This window comes from Thamnophis sirtalis, unplaced genomic scaffold (assembly GCF_051295495.1).
Source record: "Thamnophis sirtalis isolate CommonGarterSnake01/CBP01778 unplaced genomic scaffold, rThaSir2_p1.2 scaffold_12, whole genome shotgun sequence".
NCBI classification, from domain to species: Eukaryota; Metazoa; Chordata; class Lepidosauria; order Squamata; family Natricidae; genus Thamnophis; species Thamnophis sirtalis.
The window spans coordinates 34,454,453-34,470,353 of NW_028261392.1; the positions used below are offsets into that span (position 1 = coordinate 34,454,453).

The 15,901-nt window shown below is 36.4% G+C and overlaps 1 protein-coding gene across 1 annotated transcript; it reads left to right on the top strand.

Moving 5' to 3' along the window:
- The first annotated feature begins 474 nt into the window (after positions 1-474).
- CREG2 (cellular repressor of E1A stimulated genes 2) lies at positions 475-13,260 on the top strand. The gene is made up of 4 exons (XM_014068290.2): positions 475-995; positions 4,778-4,947; positions 11,117-11,230; positions 12,353-13,260. Exons 1-4 carry the CDS (start codon positions 555-557, stop codon positions 12,498-12,500), a joined length of 873 nt encoding a protein of 290 aa, XP_013923765.2. The 5' UTR covers positions 475-554; the 3' UTR covers positions 12,501-13,260.
- The last annotated feature ends 2,641 nt before the right edge of the window (positions 13,261-15,901 follow it).

Consider the following 15,901-nt stretch of genomic DNA (forward strand, 5'->3'; position numbering starts at 1 on the left):
CAAATGGTCATTAACCAAAGACTATCCATAGAAGGTTCTTTACACCTCCTTTCAACTCTGCACCACCACAAGGGGGGTACATCTCATATATTTTTTAAAAACCTGGCATAGAGGAACCAGCATGCTGCTCCTCAAAAAAAGAGTCAAGATAAAATCCGATCTTGCACCACCTACTATTTATATGTGCTAACTCCATATACTATTCTGAGGGGGTGGAATTATGTGATTGGTAAGTCCGGATGCTGTCTTGATTGCACATAATCAATTTAAAAATACCTATATTAGGTACGCTCGTGTGTTTTTAAATTTTATTTTTCGTGGTAAACCTTTTTAAAATCTATCATGTGCTGAAATATTCCTGATTACGCCATAAGGCTCCTTAACCAAAGGGTAACGTTGAATCAAGGGAACGAAAACGCAGCGGAGGCAGGCAGACGAAAAGAAACCGTCGTCACGGGCTCAGAGTTCCGCAACTGCTGGCCACACGGGGGCGCCGCTCCCACAGCCAAAATCTTCCGGCATCTCAATTGCCAAGCTCAGCGTCTTGGCCCAAAATGCCCGGGTCCTGCTCGGAGATCAAGCTGCGGGGAAACTCCTGGCTGTCCTGGGCCCTCTGGGGCAGCTTGGCTCTGGCTCCGGCTTGCGGGTACGTGATCGTGAATTCGGTCTCCTGGTCGGTGCCAAACGAGGTGGAAGAAGAGCTGGACAGCTCCTCCAACGAAGAGGCTCTCCCCGCCCTCCTTGAAGACACCAGCAGTATTTGGAAGCAGAGCTACCCGGCCTCGGTGTACAAAGAAGAGGAGATGCGAACCCGGCCGGAAACGGGGAGATCGAAGCAAATCTCTTCGCCGTCGCGGATGTTTTCTTACCGGAGGGAGGGCTCCAAAGGACCGGACAGCCCAGCGCTTCCTCTGGAGCAAGCAGCCAGAACGGCCCGGTTCCTGATGCATCGCCACGGCTGGGGCTTCTTGGCCACGATATCAACCCAAGAAAAGGTACCACCACCTCCGTGAGCCGCCTCTCTTGTAGCAGCCGGGAAAGGAGGCGTTTGCGTTTTCTCCCTCCGAGCGCGGCTCTGCAACAGCGCTGCCGCGTTTCCCTCTCGTCGAGCCTTGTTGCTGCCATTCGGCTACGTCCGGCCGCGCACGGCTCTACTGAGCCATGCGGTTGTCATTTGGGGACAAATCCACCACAATTGAATAGTGGCTTGAATGAGATGGTTTAATGGGCTTCCTTCCCCAGTCCTGAAAAACAGGAGGATGATTTTGTCTCTTTAGTGACACCTGCAACGTGGCTACAAAGAAGAAGAAAAATCCGAAACCAATCAATCAGAGGAAGAAGGTGTCCAATCTCCAATAATATCGGATAATTGTTTGCAATTATAATAGACAGATTCAAATTTGGTCTTTGTTTCTTTACGATTTAAATATGGGGACCAAATTATTAACAGTTGCATAAAGATTTCATTTATCTATTGTACTTTACTTAAAATTCACTAGTACAACACTAACATTGAAATGTATTTTCCCCTCATTATTTAAAGAGTCCTGATAATTCCAGTTCACCAACAATGGTGCCAGAAGATGCTTGTAATGTACTAATTTCAAACTGTCTGTGATAAATGGGAAAAGAAAATCCAAGTTTGAAATAATTTAAAATGCACTTTTAAGACTTGCTGCTCCAAAAATGAAATGTCTGTTTGCATGTTTACTCTTCTTATAACTTGGAGATTAGGCATATGTAGAAACTTTCCAGAAGAGTCTTTTATCCATGATTATTTCAACAATGAGATTCATTTTGTGTAGTGGTTATAAGGCACCAGGTTAAAGACCCAAAGACTAGGTGTTCTTGTCCCAGCTCGGCGTAAAAGCATCTGAGTGATGTTGGACCAGTCGCTCTTTTTCTCAGACCTAGAAAGAAACCAATGGTAAACCACTCCTGAAATCTTGTTAAGAAACCTGCAGGAGTCAAAACTTGACTGCAATTCACAAAATCCATTGATATAATTATAGGATTTCAATAAAGTTACACATTTAATTCTGAGATCAAATATTACATGTCCCCAATGTTCAAGATGCTTCCTGTAATTGAATTGTGAAAGAAGAGTCCATTGTGATTTCAGTTTCCTGTATACAGTATGTCATTTTTAAAATATGAACTTCATTTTTACATAGACTTTGGGCATACCTGAAATTCATATAGAATAGAAATCTTTACTGGCCAAGTATGATTGGACATAAAAGAAATTTACCTCTTGTGCATATAATTCTAATCTTTATCTTATCCTACTTTTAAATTTATAAGTATGCCTTTTCATACTGTATACTGGCTTTCCACAACAAATATCAAGGCTGCCTAGATCACTTAGAATCTTCTCCATCTCTTCCAAGTATTAAACCTCTTAGTTTGGGGACATCTGCATATCAGATAATTGTCCCCTCAATTGTTTCACACAGGTCATTAATTAAAATGTTGAATAGCATCGGGCTCTGTATTTGATTCTGTTCTGCAAATTGACAGAATCATTTATGAGTATTCTCTGGATAGGGTCAATCAACTGGTTATGAAGTCATCAATTGTGCCATCGAGCTCATATTTAACTCTTTTAATAATGCAATATACAGTATATGATTCATAGGTTGGCTCACATAAATTAATGCTAAGAATGAGATGACCTGGATGAATTTTAACTTAAAAAGAAAATAAGAGATTACATGTTTTGAGGAGAGGAGCTAAAGAAATTAAGCAAAGTATAATATGCTACAGAGATTGAAGGGACAACAGCCACAACAACCTGTAATCTAACTTATTTCATGTAGGTATCTGAGCATGTGTCACCAATCAGTTCACCTGACCTGATCATGAAAAGCTAGGCAGGATAGCCTTTCAATTCCTTGATAGCATTCTGGCTCTGAATGATAGAAATTGTAGTCTAGGGTAGTGAGGAATGTTGGATTGGGGAGCCTTGCTTGCTAACAAAAGTAACTTTTGTTACTTTGGGAAGCTTATAATTCAGCCCTATAAATTTCATGCTTGAATTATAAAGTTTTGATTGTTGCTTCTATCCTTGCAATATTTTTTAATAGTCCTATGTTATGAACATGCCTGTTGTATGCCTTTTATAATATATACAGTAAAACCTCTGGTCACAACCATAATTCATTCCATATCTTTAGTCACAAACCAATTTGGTTGTGACCCGAATCTAATTTCGAAAATTTGGCGCATACAAAAAACAATGGTGCGGAAGGGGAAATTGGCCACGGGGGAAAAATTGTGAATTTTTTTGGTTGGAACCCGATTTGGTCATGGTCAGAAGCGTTCATTACCAGACTGTAGGTCAAGAACCAAAGAACATACTGTAATTCACAATTAGTCCCATGGACCAAACAAGTCCAATGTTTATTTTAAATGCTGTTTTCTTTTGTCCCAGAGCAAACTCTCTTTGAAATTAAGAGAAGTATAACAGCATTTTTGGATACAGCTCAAGGAAAAATAGGGATTATGCTTCAAAGAGGAAAAGAAAAAGTTAGGATTTCTCCAGGGCACAGCTCAAGTCAGCATTTTGTTTGTGTGATTCATAAGCAATTTACTTTGCCCTCAAAATTTAAATTCATTAATTAACATTAGGGCTGTACACTGCTTCAAAGTCACCCCATACTGTTCTACCCTAATTAATATCTTTGTTATTTACAACAATATTGTTAAAATTCTTGCAGAACTGGAGGCTATTATAGCTGACCATTAACATTCTTACCATACACTATTATACATGCCAAAATAAATCCTAATTTGATTTTCTTTCTAGCAAGTGTAACCTTGAAGTCACAGCAGAATACTAACTCAGAAAGTGAAGTAAGACTGCATCTATAATAATTAATATTTGTTTGGTGGATCACCAATAAATCTCAGGGATGTAGGCTAATGTGGAAAGTCCAAAAAATAATACAATCCGCTACTACTCTATTGGAGACTACCACCAAAGGGGACTAACTGTACTTAGAAAGATATGCATACATACACCAAAGATCAAGATCAATTCAAGAGAATGTTTCATCTTGAAAAGTTACATTAAAAAAATTCTTGCATTAAATATTTTGCCATTCATGCTTAAAGATCAAGGTAAAATATTACCTTCAGATCTTGTTATAAGTAGCTCTTCATATACAACATACCCATAAGGTATTTGTATCTATACCTGCCCTTATACTGTTGTTTAAAACATTGTTATTTGATTTTAATTATGTTTGTGCCATTCTGTTTTCTTCAATTTGCAGTGAATAAATGGGGTATAATACTTATAAATAAAAGTAATTAGCTTTTGTGAATAAATAAAAATATAGCTTCCTTAAATTGCTCAGAATTCTGTTAGAAATATTTAGCTCTCAGTATAGAATTATTGCTCCCAAAACAATATGACTTTATAAAATTATCACAAATACTAGGAAGGTGTGCAGTAATATATTTGCTTCTGCACTACAACTATTCCTTTTTATTAGTTTCTAAACAGTGTGTGATAAAAAGACTCATTTTAATCTGAAACATTGAACAAAACGTTAAAAAAAACCTATGAGTAACAGAATAAAACTCCCATTCTCTTCAGTAGAAACTTTTTCTTTTTTCTTCTTAGTATTTCAGATTAAATATGATGAATTACAAATCACTTCTGATATCCAGTAAAGTTTAGAATAATACCGTTATCTAGATTTTAAACTTACTTCAAAAATATTTGCACCATGAATGCTTTATAAGAGCTAATCATTTGAAATTTTTTCAGATCAAGGGGGTACCATTTGGGACTTGTTTATCTATCAGTGATGGCCCCACAGACAACAGCACTGGGATTCCTTACTTTTACATGACTCCAAAGGACAAAACTGTAGCTGATCTGGTGAAAAATTCAATTGCTTCATTGACATTACCTGAAGCAGAAGGAGATTTTTGCAGGTACAATAATTTTGGTAACTTTTACTGCATAATGATATTTCTTTGTATCTCACCTTTATTATTTTTATAAATACCATATTTTTCAGAGTATAAGACGCACCGAAGTATAAGATGCACCAAAGTTTTGAAGAGGCTTTTTTTTTAAAGTAGGTAGGTAGATAGAGGGATAGAGAGGGAGAGAAAGAGAGAGAAATACAGTAGATAGGTAGGGAGAGAGAGAGAGAGTAGTTAGGTAGGTAGATAAAGGGGGAGGGAGAGAGAGAGAGAGAGAGAGAGAAATAGAGAGTAGGTAGGTAGGTAGGTAGGTAGGTAGGTAGGTAGGTAGGTAGGTAGGTAGGTAGGTAGAGGATACAGAGTGAAATAAAAAGAGAGAGAGAAAAAACAGTAGATAGGTAAGGAGAGAGAGAGAGTAGGTAGGTTGGTAAGTAGAGGGATAGAGAGAAATAGAGAGAGATGGAAATACAGTAGATAGGTAGGGAGAGAGAGGGGGTAGTTAGGTAGGTAGGTGGAGAAAGGGATAGAGAGAGAGAGAAATAGAAAGAGATAGATAGATAAGAGCCAAGGTGGCGCAGTGGTTAAATGCAGCACTGCAGGCTACTGCTAGATCAGCAGGTCAGCGGTTCAAATCTCACCGGCTCAGGGTTGACTCAGCCTTCCATCCTTCCGAGGTGGGTAAAATGAGGACCCAGATTGTTGGGGGCAATATGCTGACTCTCTGTAAACCGCTTAGAGAGGCCTGAAGGCCTATGAAGCGGTATATAAGTCTACTGCTATTGCTATTGCTATAGATAAATACAGTAGGTAGGTAGGGAGAGAGAGAGTAGATAGGTAGGTAGAGGGATGGAGAGAGAAATATATATAGAGAAATACAGTTGATAGGTAGGGAGAGACAGAGAGTAGTTAGGTAGGTAGGTAGATAAAGGAGGGGAGAGAGAGAGAGAGAGAGAGAGAGAGAGAGAAATACAGTTGATAGGTAGGGAGAGACAGAGAGTAGTTAGGTAGGTAGGTAGGTAGGTAGGTAGGTAGGTAGGTAGGTAGGTAGGTAGGTAGGTAGGTAGGTATATAGAGGGATAGAGAGAGAGAAATAGAGATAGAGAGAAATACAGTAGATAGGTAGGTGTTTCTGCTGGCACAGCACTTGATCAATGTAATTCTCATCAATCAGTTAAAGAGCTTTCCAAAGGCGGGGTGGAAAAGCACTTTGCAAACCTCCCTAAAACGGCTCATTTTTCACAAAAATGGGCCTGTTTTTTTTTTTCAAAAAAGGCATGAACAGCCTGTGGGGGGACGCTTGCAGAGTGCTCCTGGGAGCATGGGGGGCCAATTTTCATGGGGAAAAAACGGTTCATTTTTTGCAAAAAACAGGCCCCTTTTTGTCAAAAAAAAAAACATGCATAGCCTTATGGAGGCTTATAGGGGCCTGGGGGGACAAAAATGGCCTGGTTTTTGCTCATTTCTGCCCTCCCCAGTCCCCAGGATCTCTCTGAAAGCCTCCATAAGGCACGGCCATTTTGGTGAAGGGGCGGGGCTTTGGGAGGCAAAAAATGCTGTATTCGCGCACAGATTTTCAGCCTTTTTTTTTTTTTTTAGGAAAAAAGGTGCATCTTATACTCTGAAAAATACGGTAACTAAAGGCAGTGAATATATCTAACACACTTTCCTCCTCCCATTTTCCCCACACAACAAACCCTGTAAGGTAAATTGGGCTAAGAGAATGGCCCAAAGTTATCCAACTGACTTTCATGGCTAAAGTGGGACTAGAACTCAGAGTCACATGCTTTCTAAACTTGTGCCTTAATCACTAAATGAAAGTGACTCTTTTTCAAAACTTCAATCGTTAACTCTTTCTAGATAGCAATTCATCACAATAAATGTGTTGTTACTCTTCATTTGCTTTGTGAGTTTGCATTCATAATCTTTTGGCACTGTTGAAAGTGGTTGTTTGAACTCCATCAACTCCAAAATTTAATCCAAAATATATCTAACACACTTTCCTCCTCCCATTTTCCCCACATTTTCACAACAAAATGTGAAAGAAATAAGATCAGAAAATCTCATTTCAATTATGTATGTAGAATAGCAAGTCATAGCTATATTTTCCAAAAGAGAAGCAAATGGCAATATATTTTTCCCAATTGAGTAGCTTTAGCAATAACTTTGCTACATAATTAGTTTTGCAGACTCATATATTTACTAACACAGAAAACTACATATTTGCCAAGTACAAAGTTGACTTCTTAAATGAAGTCATATACTTTTTCTTGAGTTTCTGATATGAAGAAGTAGCAGATGAATTTGCAAATTTTAAGCAAATTATACCAAGCAGGGTACAAGAATTGTGATCTGGGCAAAAAGATGATAGTCTAATTTAGAGAACTGATGGGCTCCATTTGACCCATTTCAACGGCTGACAGTTGCTGAGCTTAAAGTTCAAAATACTGCCTTAGACTGATCTTTATTACCAATGATGCACAGTTCTATAGCTAATACAATAGTACAGAGTGTTCAGAAAACTGCAAAAACATTTTGCCACCCAAAAGGTGGATGTTTGGAGTTATGACAGAATCCTGAACTTTTAATTTTATTGTATTTGTACTCTAAGGTGAGGATACATAAACCTGGGTCCCCGTATCCATTGGGAACTGGACCACAGAAATGGCAAGCAAGCAGGCCAGCACACAAAGCTCCATTTCTGCAGGTGGCAGGTATGGACACGAAACCATCCCCTCCCACCACCACCAGTCCACAGTGTCTAAAAGGTTGGGGAATGTAATAGGAAAACAGTTTGTAGTTCTATTAACATATTTACCTCAGCAGGTGGCAGCACTTAGCTTTCCTTGGAAACTAAGCAGCATCACATCTGGTTAATGGTTGGATGAGGGAGCATTTCAGGGTAGAAAGCAAGACTGAGAAGTCAAAAAACATTTTCTGGAATAAAATAACATCAAACCTGTTTTACTACATAAAATTATCAAACAAGTTTTCACGGATGCAGTCAGCAGGAGATTGAACTCAACCTGGAGTCTCTTATCTAGGCACAAAATTACATGCCGATATATTGACCAGTTAGCAACTTTATAATGTGTGGATTTCAACTCACAGAATTCCCCAGTCTCCATGTTTGAGAACACTGGTGTAGACTAAAGATTGAACAGCTGTTTCTTGGAGGAATTTCAAAAAATATGTGGCCCTAAATAGCACAAGAGATGCTCAGCCCTTTCTCTACCAACAAGTTTTCTATTCCATATACTACCTTCTTAAATTGCTTTATTCTTACCAAATTGAATTTCAATTTTCCTATAATAGATGGATACCTAGAACCTGAAGGCAGGGATGTTAAAAACACAAAGAGGGAGGATATCAAATGATGTAATGACCAACAAAAGTGACAATTATACATTAACTTTCTCATTAATTTTCTGCTTCTAACCATCCTCTCTGAAAAGTGTATTGTTATTATATATTTAATCAGATAGCTACCTACTTGACAATATCCCCCCAAAAAAGTAGGAGCAAGTAGATTTCCTGGATCATTGCCACAATGCCTATCTAAAAAACAAATGATACAGAGAACAAGTGATAATCATGGCCATCTTTGAAACTAGTGGTTGTTATTAAAAAAAATAATAAATTCAAGCTCTATTCCACATATGATCACCTATTGGTAATTATACAGTAGAATCATGAATTAAAAGTTCCTACTGGGCCAGATTCTTAATATTAAGTCAATTATATATGTTAAAATACACATTAGCTTTTGTAGCCTATTTTCAGGATAATTTAGAATCTTTTGGGGAAAGAGATTTTTTAAGCTTCTTTTATTATTGTGAGGGGATGGGCATTGGTATCAAATGTCTCCAGTCCTACAAAATTGTTTAATTCCCTTTTTTCATAGCCAATCTATGGCGCAGTGATTAGCATGCAGTATTGCAGACTACTTCTGCTGGCTGCCAGCTGCCTACAATTTGGCACTTCAAATTTCACCAGGCTCAAGGTTGACTCAGCCTTCCATCCTTCGAGGTGGGTAAAATGAGAACCCAAATTGTTGGGAGCAATATGCTGACTCTGTAAACCACTTAGAGAGGGCTGTAAAGCACTGTAAAGCAGTATATAAGTCTAGGTGCTATTGCTATTGCTATTTACTGAAAGACAAACACCATCACATTTTATTTTTTCATTACTACCAATCTTGTTACTGATCATAATTCTGCTTGCCTTGTTTAATCTTAATCTAATGTCTACTCTACATGGTAGAAATATTTAAATTGAGCAGTTATGGTTTCTGCCAAATAAACCTGAGATATTACATTCATGGTGTAACAAGAAGCTTGTGCTCAGCATTCAACTGCACAGAGTTGAGTTTGTTTGTGTTTGTTTCTGTATGAAAGTATTTATTAGATGTTTATCTGCCACAATTAGGAGATAGTACTTCATTGGCTGAAACATACAGCTAGTTTTTTTAAAGGTATACACCAGGTGAAGCTTATCATGAAACTACTTGTTAGATAAGCTACACTCTTGAAGTTTGCTGTAGTGTATCAATGTAATTCTTTTTATTTTCTTGATGACTGTGGATGAGAAGATACAGGGCAGATAAAATTGTTAATCCAAATTTTAAGCTGGCAGTATTGTTACAGAGACATATATTTTAATAAGCGGGTTGCTAGTCTCTCAGCCATTTTAAACTGGGAATTTCTGTTGAGTGAAAAAAAAACCAGGAAGTAGGTTGGATGAAAAAATTATCAGCATATGATTCACTTGGAATTACATAAGACTTTGTGTCCTCATAATCTACAATCCATTTATTGTATACAAGCATTTTGTTTTGAGATGACTGACTATAATGGGCATATAATAAATATATTTTCAAGTATCAGCATATCAGTTTATTTCTATTAGTTTATTTCTATTAATTTACCATGTAGAATATAGATAATTTCTCTTAATAACATTATGTAGTGACAGTTCAGGTTTTATTGAACCAAACCTCTCTGTGTGGTAAGCACATTAGAAAAATTATTACAATAACCCTTTCCTACAAAACTACGTTACATTCTTTTGTTTTCCCTTCCTTACCAATGTAACCTGTCCTCAGTCCTTACCGAAGATATTGTGGTATTAATGATAAAAACACTCTTTCTTCTGTATAAATCTCCTGCTTATCTGTAAATCTATCTGCTAATTTTAGTAAATTGTTCTGTGGAATGGTATAGAAAGGGACTGGGAGGAAAGGAAAAATCTATAAGCTTTCAGATGCATCTTTCCTCTGGGAGCCATTTTATAGGAATTTCCATATCTTCCATTAAGGAGAATATCTGGGATTTTTATTGACTAAGAAGAGTATGGTCCCAAACAGGTGCCCATTCACTGAATGACTACTATAATGAATGTGGTTGGTCACAAGGCACCCATTTCATAAACTAGTAAATTGGTGGCAGCAATACAAGCAACCTGCCTAAGAAACTGAAAAAGTGGATCATATCACAAAGCACATGGTTTTTTTTTCTTCCTTAGGAATGCTCTACACGCACAACTTCCTTTCCCATTCCATCCCTGGAGAATGTATTATTTGCGTATAAATCTTACCTAGTTATACAAGACAGTGGTTCACTTTGAAGCACTACAGACTATCTGGGTTTGGTATTCACAAGCAAGATAAAAGTTTCTGTCAAGGGGAAACTATCTGCAAGCAAGCAATAACATCTCAAAAAAATTGTAAAGGAAATCCTGGAAAATGTCCATTGTCAGGGTTCCAAGTAAGACCCCCAACGAAAGAACCACAGTTGAGTCAAAAATAAAACTTGGGAGAAGCATCAATTTCTGCCTGGAAATGTCTAGTTTCTGGTTGCATCAGGACTCATCAAAGGATTCTGAAACAATACTTGAAAAATTCATTTGAGCTTGAGCTGATTCTTTGAAACTATCTTCATACATAAATCTTACTGTTACATAGTCTGGGACAAAAAGAATCCATAATATTATTCAGAATTTGAAATAAAAATATTTATGATTGTTTTTTCTCAATTAAAGGTGAGCACTTACAATTAAGCAAATAAAATGCATTGGTAAGCAAATATGTCTTTCTTATGGAAAGGACTTTACTAACTAAATAATGATTCTGTTTTGGATTTATTAAGATATTAGTTCTTATACATGTCTATGTTTATAGAAAATCAATTGTTGACCCTGATGACCCAAGGTGTACCAGGCTAACTTTTATTGGAAAGATGGTTACAGTGCCTCCAGAAGAACTGGAATCTGCCAAGCAAGCTCTGTTTTCTAGGTTTGTATGAATCTATTGTTATCCTCTGAAGTGTGTCTGGTGGGAAGAGGGGGAGAGAATATAAAATAAGCATTTGGAATATTATTGGAAAATATAAGCACTGTGTTCCTTAATACCAAAAAGTCTTGGGAAGAAATTTCTTACTAATCAGATTGTATAGGTAGTCCTTAACCTATGATCACAATTGAGCCCAGAATTTTTGTTGCTAAGCAAGGCAATCGTTAAGTGAATTTCACCCACTTTTATGACCTTTTTTGCCACAGTTGTTAAGAAAATCATTGCAGTTGTTAAATGAATCACCCAAATCTTAAGTGACTCTGGCTTCTCCCATTGACTTTGCTTGTTTGAAGCTCAAGTGGCAATTATGTGACCCCAAAACTGTTGTAAACACATGCCAATTGTCAAGTGCCTGAATTTTAATCATGTGACCATGGAAATGCTGCAAAAGTTAATAAGTGCAAGGATCGCATGATTCAGCCTCATTGTAACTTTGAATAGTCACTAAACGAATGGTTACAAGTAAAAGTCTACCTGTAATTGAAAGCAAAAATTCATTCCAGCCATTATTAAGCTCTTTTAAATTCTTTTGGCCAAAAATTCAGTTCTCCTAATGATATCACAAGTTCAGCATGAGGAAATAATAAATAACAAAGTAAGTGACCAAACTAAATATTTTTTCTTACTCTGAGATAGCTGTTTTAAGATTATCAAAATTAAACTGTCCAAAGATTGAATTTGCTAGACCCTGTGACATACATTATTTCTATTTATTCTTCAGTTTTTCTTTGCATGCATCCCATATTATAATAGAAGTAGAATAACTGTTTTTAGTTCCTTCCCTCCATTCTTTCCAAGCCATGACATGATATAAGTATGGATATGTAGTTGAATAAAATGAAAAGCAAAAAGGATCCATTTTCAAGAGGCATTGTGCAATGATTAGCCAATAGAATTTGACGAATCTTGCCGTTCAAACAATCACTGTTTAAAGGTTCACTGTTGTATTTTCTAAATATATTATTCTAAATATTCTAAATATAAAATTTAACTGCTACTAAGTCATAGACAAATCTATAAAATAATGTCAGCCAATCATTTCTAGCTGTTTGGTTGTTCTTCCAGGCACCCCATAATGAGAAAATGGCCTCGCAATTATGAATGGTTCTTTATGAAAATGAATATTGAACATATATGGCTACAGGACTGGTATGGAGGAATTACAATTATTACTTTGGAGGAATATTTCAAAGCAGTTCCTAGTGAAACATAATTGAATTTTTAAGTATGAGAATTCAGCATTTTCATATTTAATTCAGAACAAAGAGTTTTATATACTAGGTTATCGGGTATTTATTTAATATTTTTGTGCAAAGTTTTGAATGTGGCTCCATGTTAACTGAAGCAAAATTACTTTTGAACATTAGAAAAAAAGCTGCAGATGTTAAACAGTCTGGAGACAGGTCATACTAAGTTATTGTTTAAGATGTTTTGAATACTTTTGGATTTTTATAAATACGAATCTCACACGATCTATTGAAATAATACAATCTAAAACTAGGCAGAAATTCCAAACCTATATGTAATGAGTGGTATAATGATTGATATATTAATGTCCCTAACTGCTTGTAATCAAATATCTAATAATATATTTTATATATGTTGCATTTTAATTAAATGTATATTACAGATTTAATTTTTCCATAGCTACAGGTTTATCTTTTAAATTATTTAGAAAGAGCTTTATGAAAAAAAATAGAAAAGCTAAGATCTGAAACTTTCCATAAATGATTAGATAATTTACTTCACTTCATTATCTCAGACTAACAAATACAGCTGGCAGTTATTGTTCTGCATGTAAATATTAAGCTATTGTACAAAACCCTTACTTCTCAGAACTTCCTTGCTTCAGGAAAAAGAGATCTGAAGTTATTACTTCATTTCCAATATGATATTTTTGCTATTGTTTAAGTCTGAATAAGCTACAGAGTGTGTTAACAATACTCAGTGTTAACTGTGAATTTTAAATAATGGTTTACGTATGTTTATTTATTTATTTAATTGATTGATTGATTGATCAATCGATTTATTGACTTGTATCCGTCCATTTTACATTTGTGAGTTCGGAAGGTGACCAAGAAAAATTATAAATGAAAACATTAGCTAGCTGATCATTTAAAACCAGCACTAAAATTTAAGCTGTAATCAACTAAATTTTTGATGCAATATGAATCATTAGAAATATTAATTCCAGGAGTAGAGGCCAAGCACAATTTATGAGGAATTGTGGGAAATAAACAAAAGGCCATTTCCTGCATGACAGAAAGATAAACCAGCGGGAATATCTTCAAGAAGGCTATTCCTGCTGGTCCCTTTTTAATATACATGGTAATATTTTTATTTTATTTATTTAGTTTGTCACTCATGTACAAAATAACAGGAATAAGAATAAACATGAATAACAACACTAGGAAATGGGTACAAATAAATGGGGACAGTACTACAGAGACATTAGGCATGCCAGTGCGCTTATGCACAATTATACATAACAGGGCAAGTGTTACATTACAGAGGAAGGCCCTGAGCTGTTTAGGATTTATAGGACAATTTCAACACTTTAAAGCACTGGCAACCAATGTAGATCTTTCACTAAAGGCGTTGTGTGATTCTGGTATCTTGACAACATTCTAGCAACCATATTTGTATCAGTGCAGTACTAGTTCTCTTTTTAATTTGCAGTTCTATTTTTTCAAGAATTGCCCACTATTGTGTACTGTACTAGTTGAGATGGGACACAATCAAGGCACAAAATTTCAACTCCAATCCTAGTGGCTCATGAATTGTTATGGCTGGCATAACAGGTGTTTCATTGTGAAAAAGCATTCCTCACTGTAGCAGGTTTTAAATCAAATGCCTACAAACTTAAGACAGCTAAAACTGAGCAAATCCTCCCACATTACAAATTTAGTCTCTTGGAGAAGTGTAGCCCTGTCATTTGGACACAATGAGATAATACACATAATTAAAAATAGAAGTCTAAGCTTTGTCATTGAATTCCCAGAGACCTGAATAGAGAAGAGGTATCGTACCAGGTGAGTCTAAAACTCTCATATAAATTAAACCTTCAACACAGCCAAGTTGAAGATATTACTAGCCCACAATAAGGCATTCCTCTTTTTTATGCTGATGTTTTAAAATGTCAAAAAACAAGCCCTTTTTAAAAATTAAGGGATAATTTGTTTTATTTTGGGACCAGTTAATATAGAACAGTATCGAGCCTTTTTGGCACTGGGTGCTGAAATGGGTGTGCGTGCATGTGTGTCAGAAACCAGGGAGCAGCCATCCGGTGCGCATGCACGCACTGGGGAAATGATGTTCAGATTTCCGGCACATGCATGTAGCCCGGCCACCTGGTTTTCCGGTTTCTGGTGCGCATGCTTGCATAAAGACTAGCTGGCTGGTGCGCATGTATGCAGAAGAAACTAGATCATCTTTCTGGTGGCTGCTCTTCCGGTTTCTGGTGCTTCTGCGTGCGTGAAGACCAGTTGACCGGAACGCCAGAACACGGAAGAGCAAAGAGCGACAGCTCATGTGCCCAGAGAGATGGCTCTGCGTGCCACTTCCAGCACGCGTGCCATAAGTTTGCCATCACGGATATAGAACAGACTAGACATTCTTAAAGAACCTCTGTAATATAATTTATAATTCCTGCATCACCTGATATGTGGGATTGGTTGTAGAGCCAGACCAGTTTCAAGTGTACATGTTTCTCCTACACCTCCCAAGTGTGATTTATTACATTTATAACATCTTTTCATACTGCAACATTATGTTCATGATGATCAGAACTGACAATGGGTTGTTACATCTAGAAATGCTCTAAATTATATATATTTAGCTATTTTATTTTGCTTGTATCCAAGAGGTCAATGGAAATTTGTAAATTCATTACTCCCCATAGTAAATTTCAGATGGCTTTTCTGTACTGGAATTATTATTTTAAGATGCCATATGGCAAGCAAAAGATGGATCAATAGATTTTATTCTTATTTATGAAGAATAGTAAAATATTGTAATGTGCATGCACTCATTGTTCAGAGTAAAACAGAATGACATGTGTTGGTTTGATTGTGCTTCACTAGTACTGTATATTGAAAGTGATGCATTTTTGTGTGATATCATGTATTTTTATAGTGATAAACAAAGGACATCATCAAGTTGCTCTTAAGAATTCCATTCAGATCTATCATACCAAATACTAGATCAATCAAAAACAATCCAGCATGATCATGCATTAAACAAATGATTTACAATCACAAAACAAGAATACTTTTGGAAGAGCAAGATAAATCTTTTAACATGGCATAGAAGATTGTGTTTGTCAATTATTTTATATACAGCATTATACAACAGATCTTTAGCAATGGTATAATTACTGTAAATAGCACAATATTAATTTATGCCCCAAATTTGATGTGATTTAACTATTCTGAGTTGTCTTTATATTTTGTAAAAATATCATGGTAACTCACACAAATATGGCTTTCATAGTGCCAAGATAAGAGCAACACATATGCCTTCAATTACCTGTTGGAGGTACATTCTATTTGCATATGGGCAACACAGGATTTATGTGGTTTGTTAACAGCAAAGTGAGTTTGGCCCAGAAATATT

Coding starts and splice junctions, on each gene's coding strand:
- CREG2 (XM_014068290.2), top strand. CDS start 555: ATGCCCGGGTCCTGCTCGGAGATCAAGCTGCGGGGAAACTCCTGGCTG. Junction 996..4,777: donor CGATATCAACCCAAGAAAAG/GTACCACCACCT, acceptor AAATTTTTTCAG/ATCAAGGGGGTACCATTTGG. Junction 4,948..11,116: donor GCAGAAGGAGATTTTTGCAG/GTACAATAATTT, acceptor CTATGTTTATAG/AAAATCAATTGTTGACCCTG.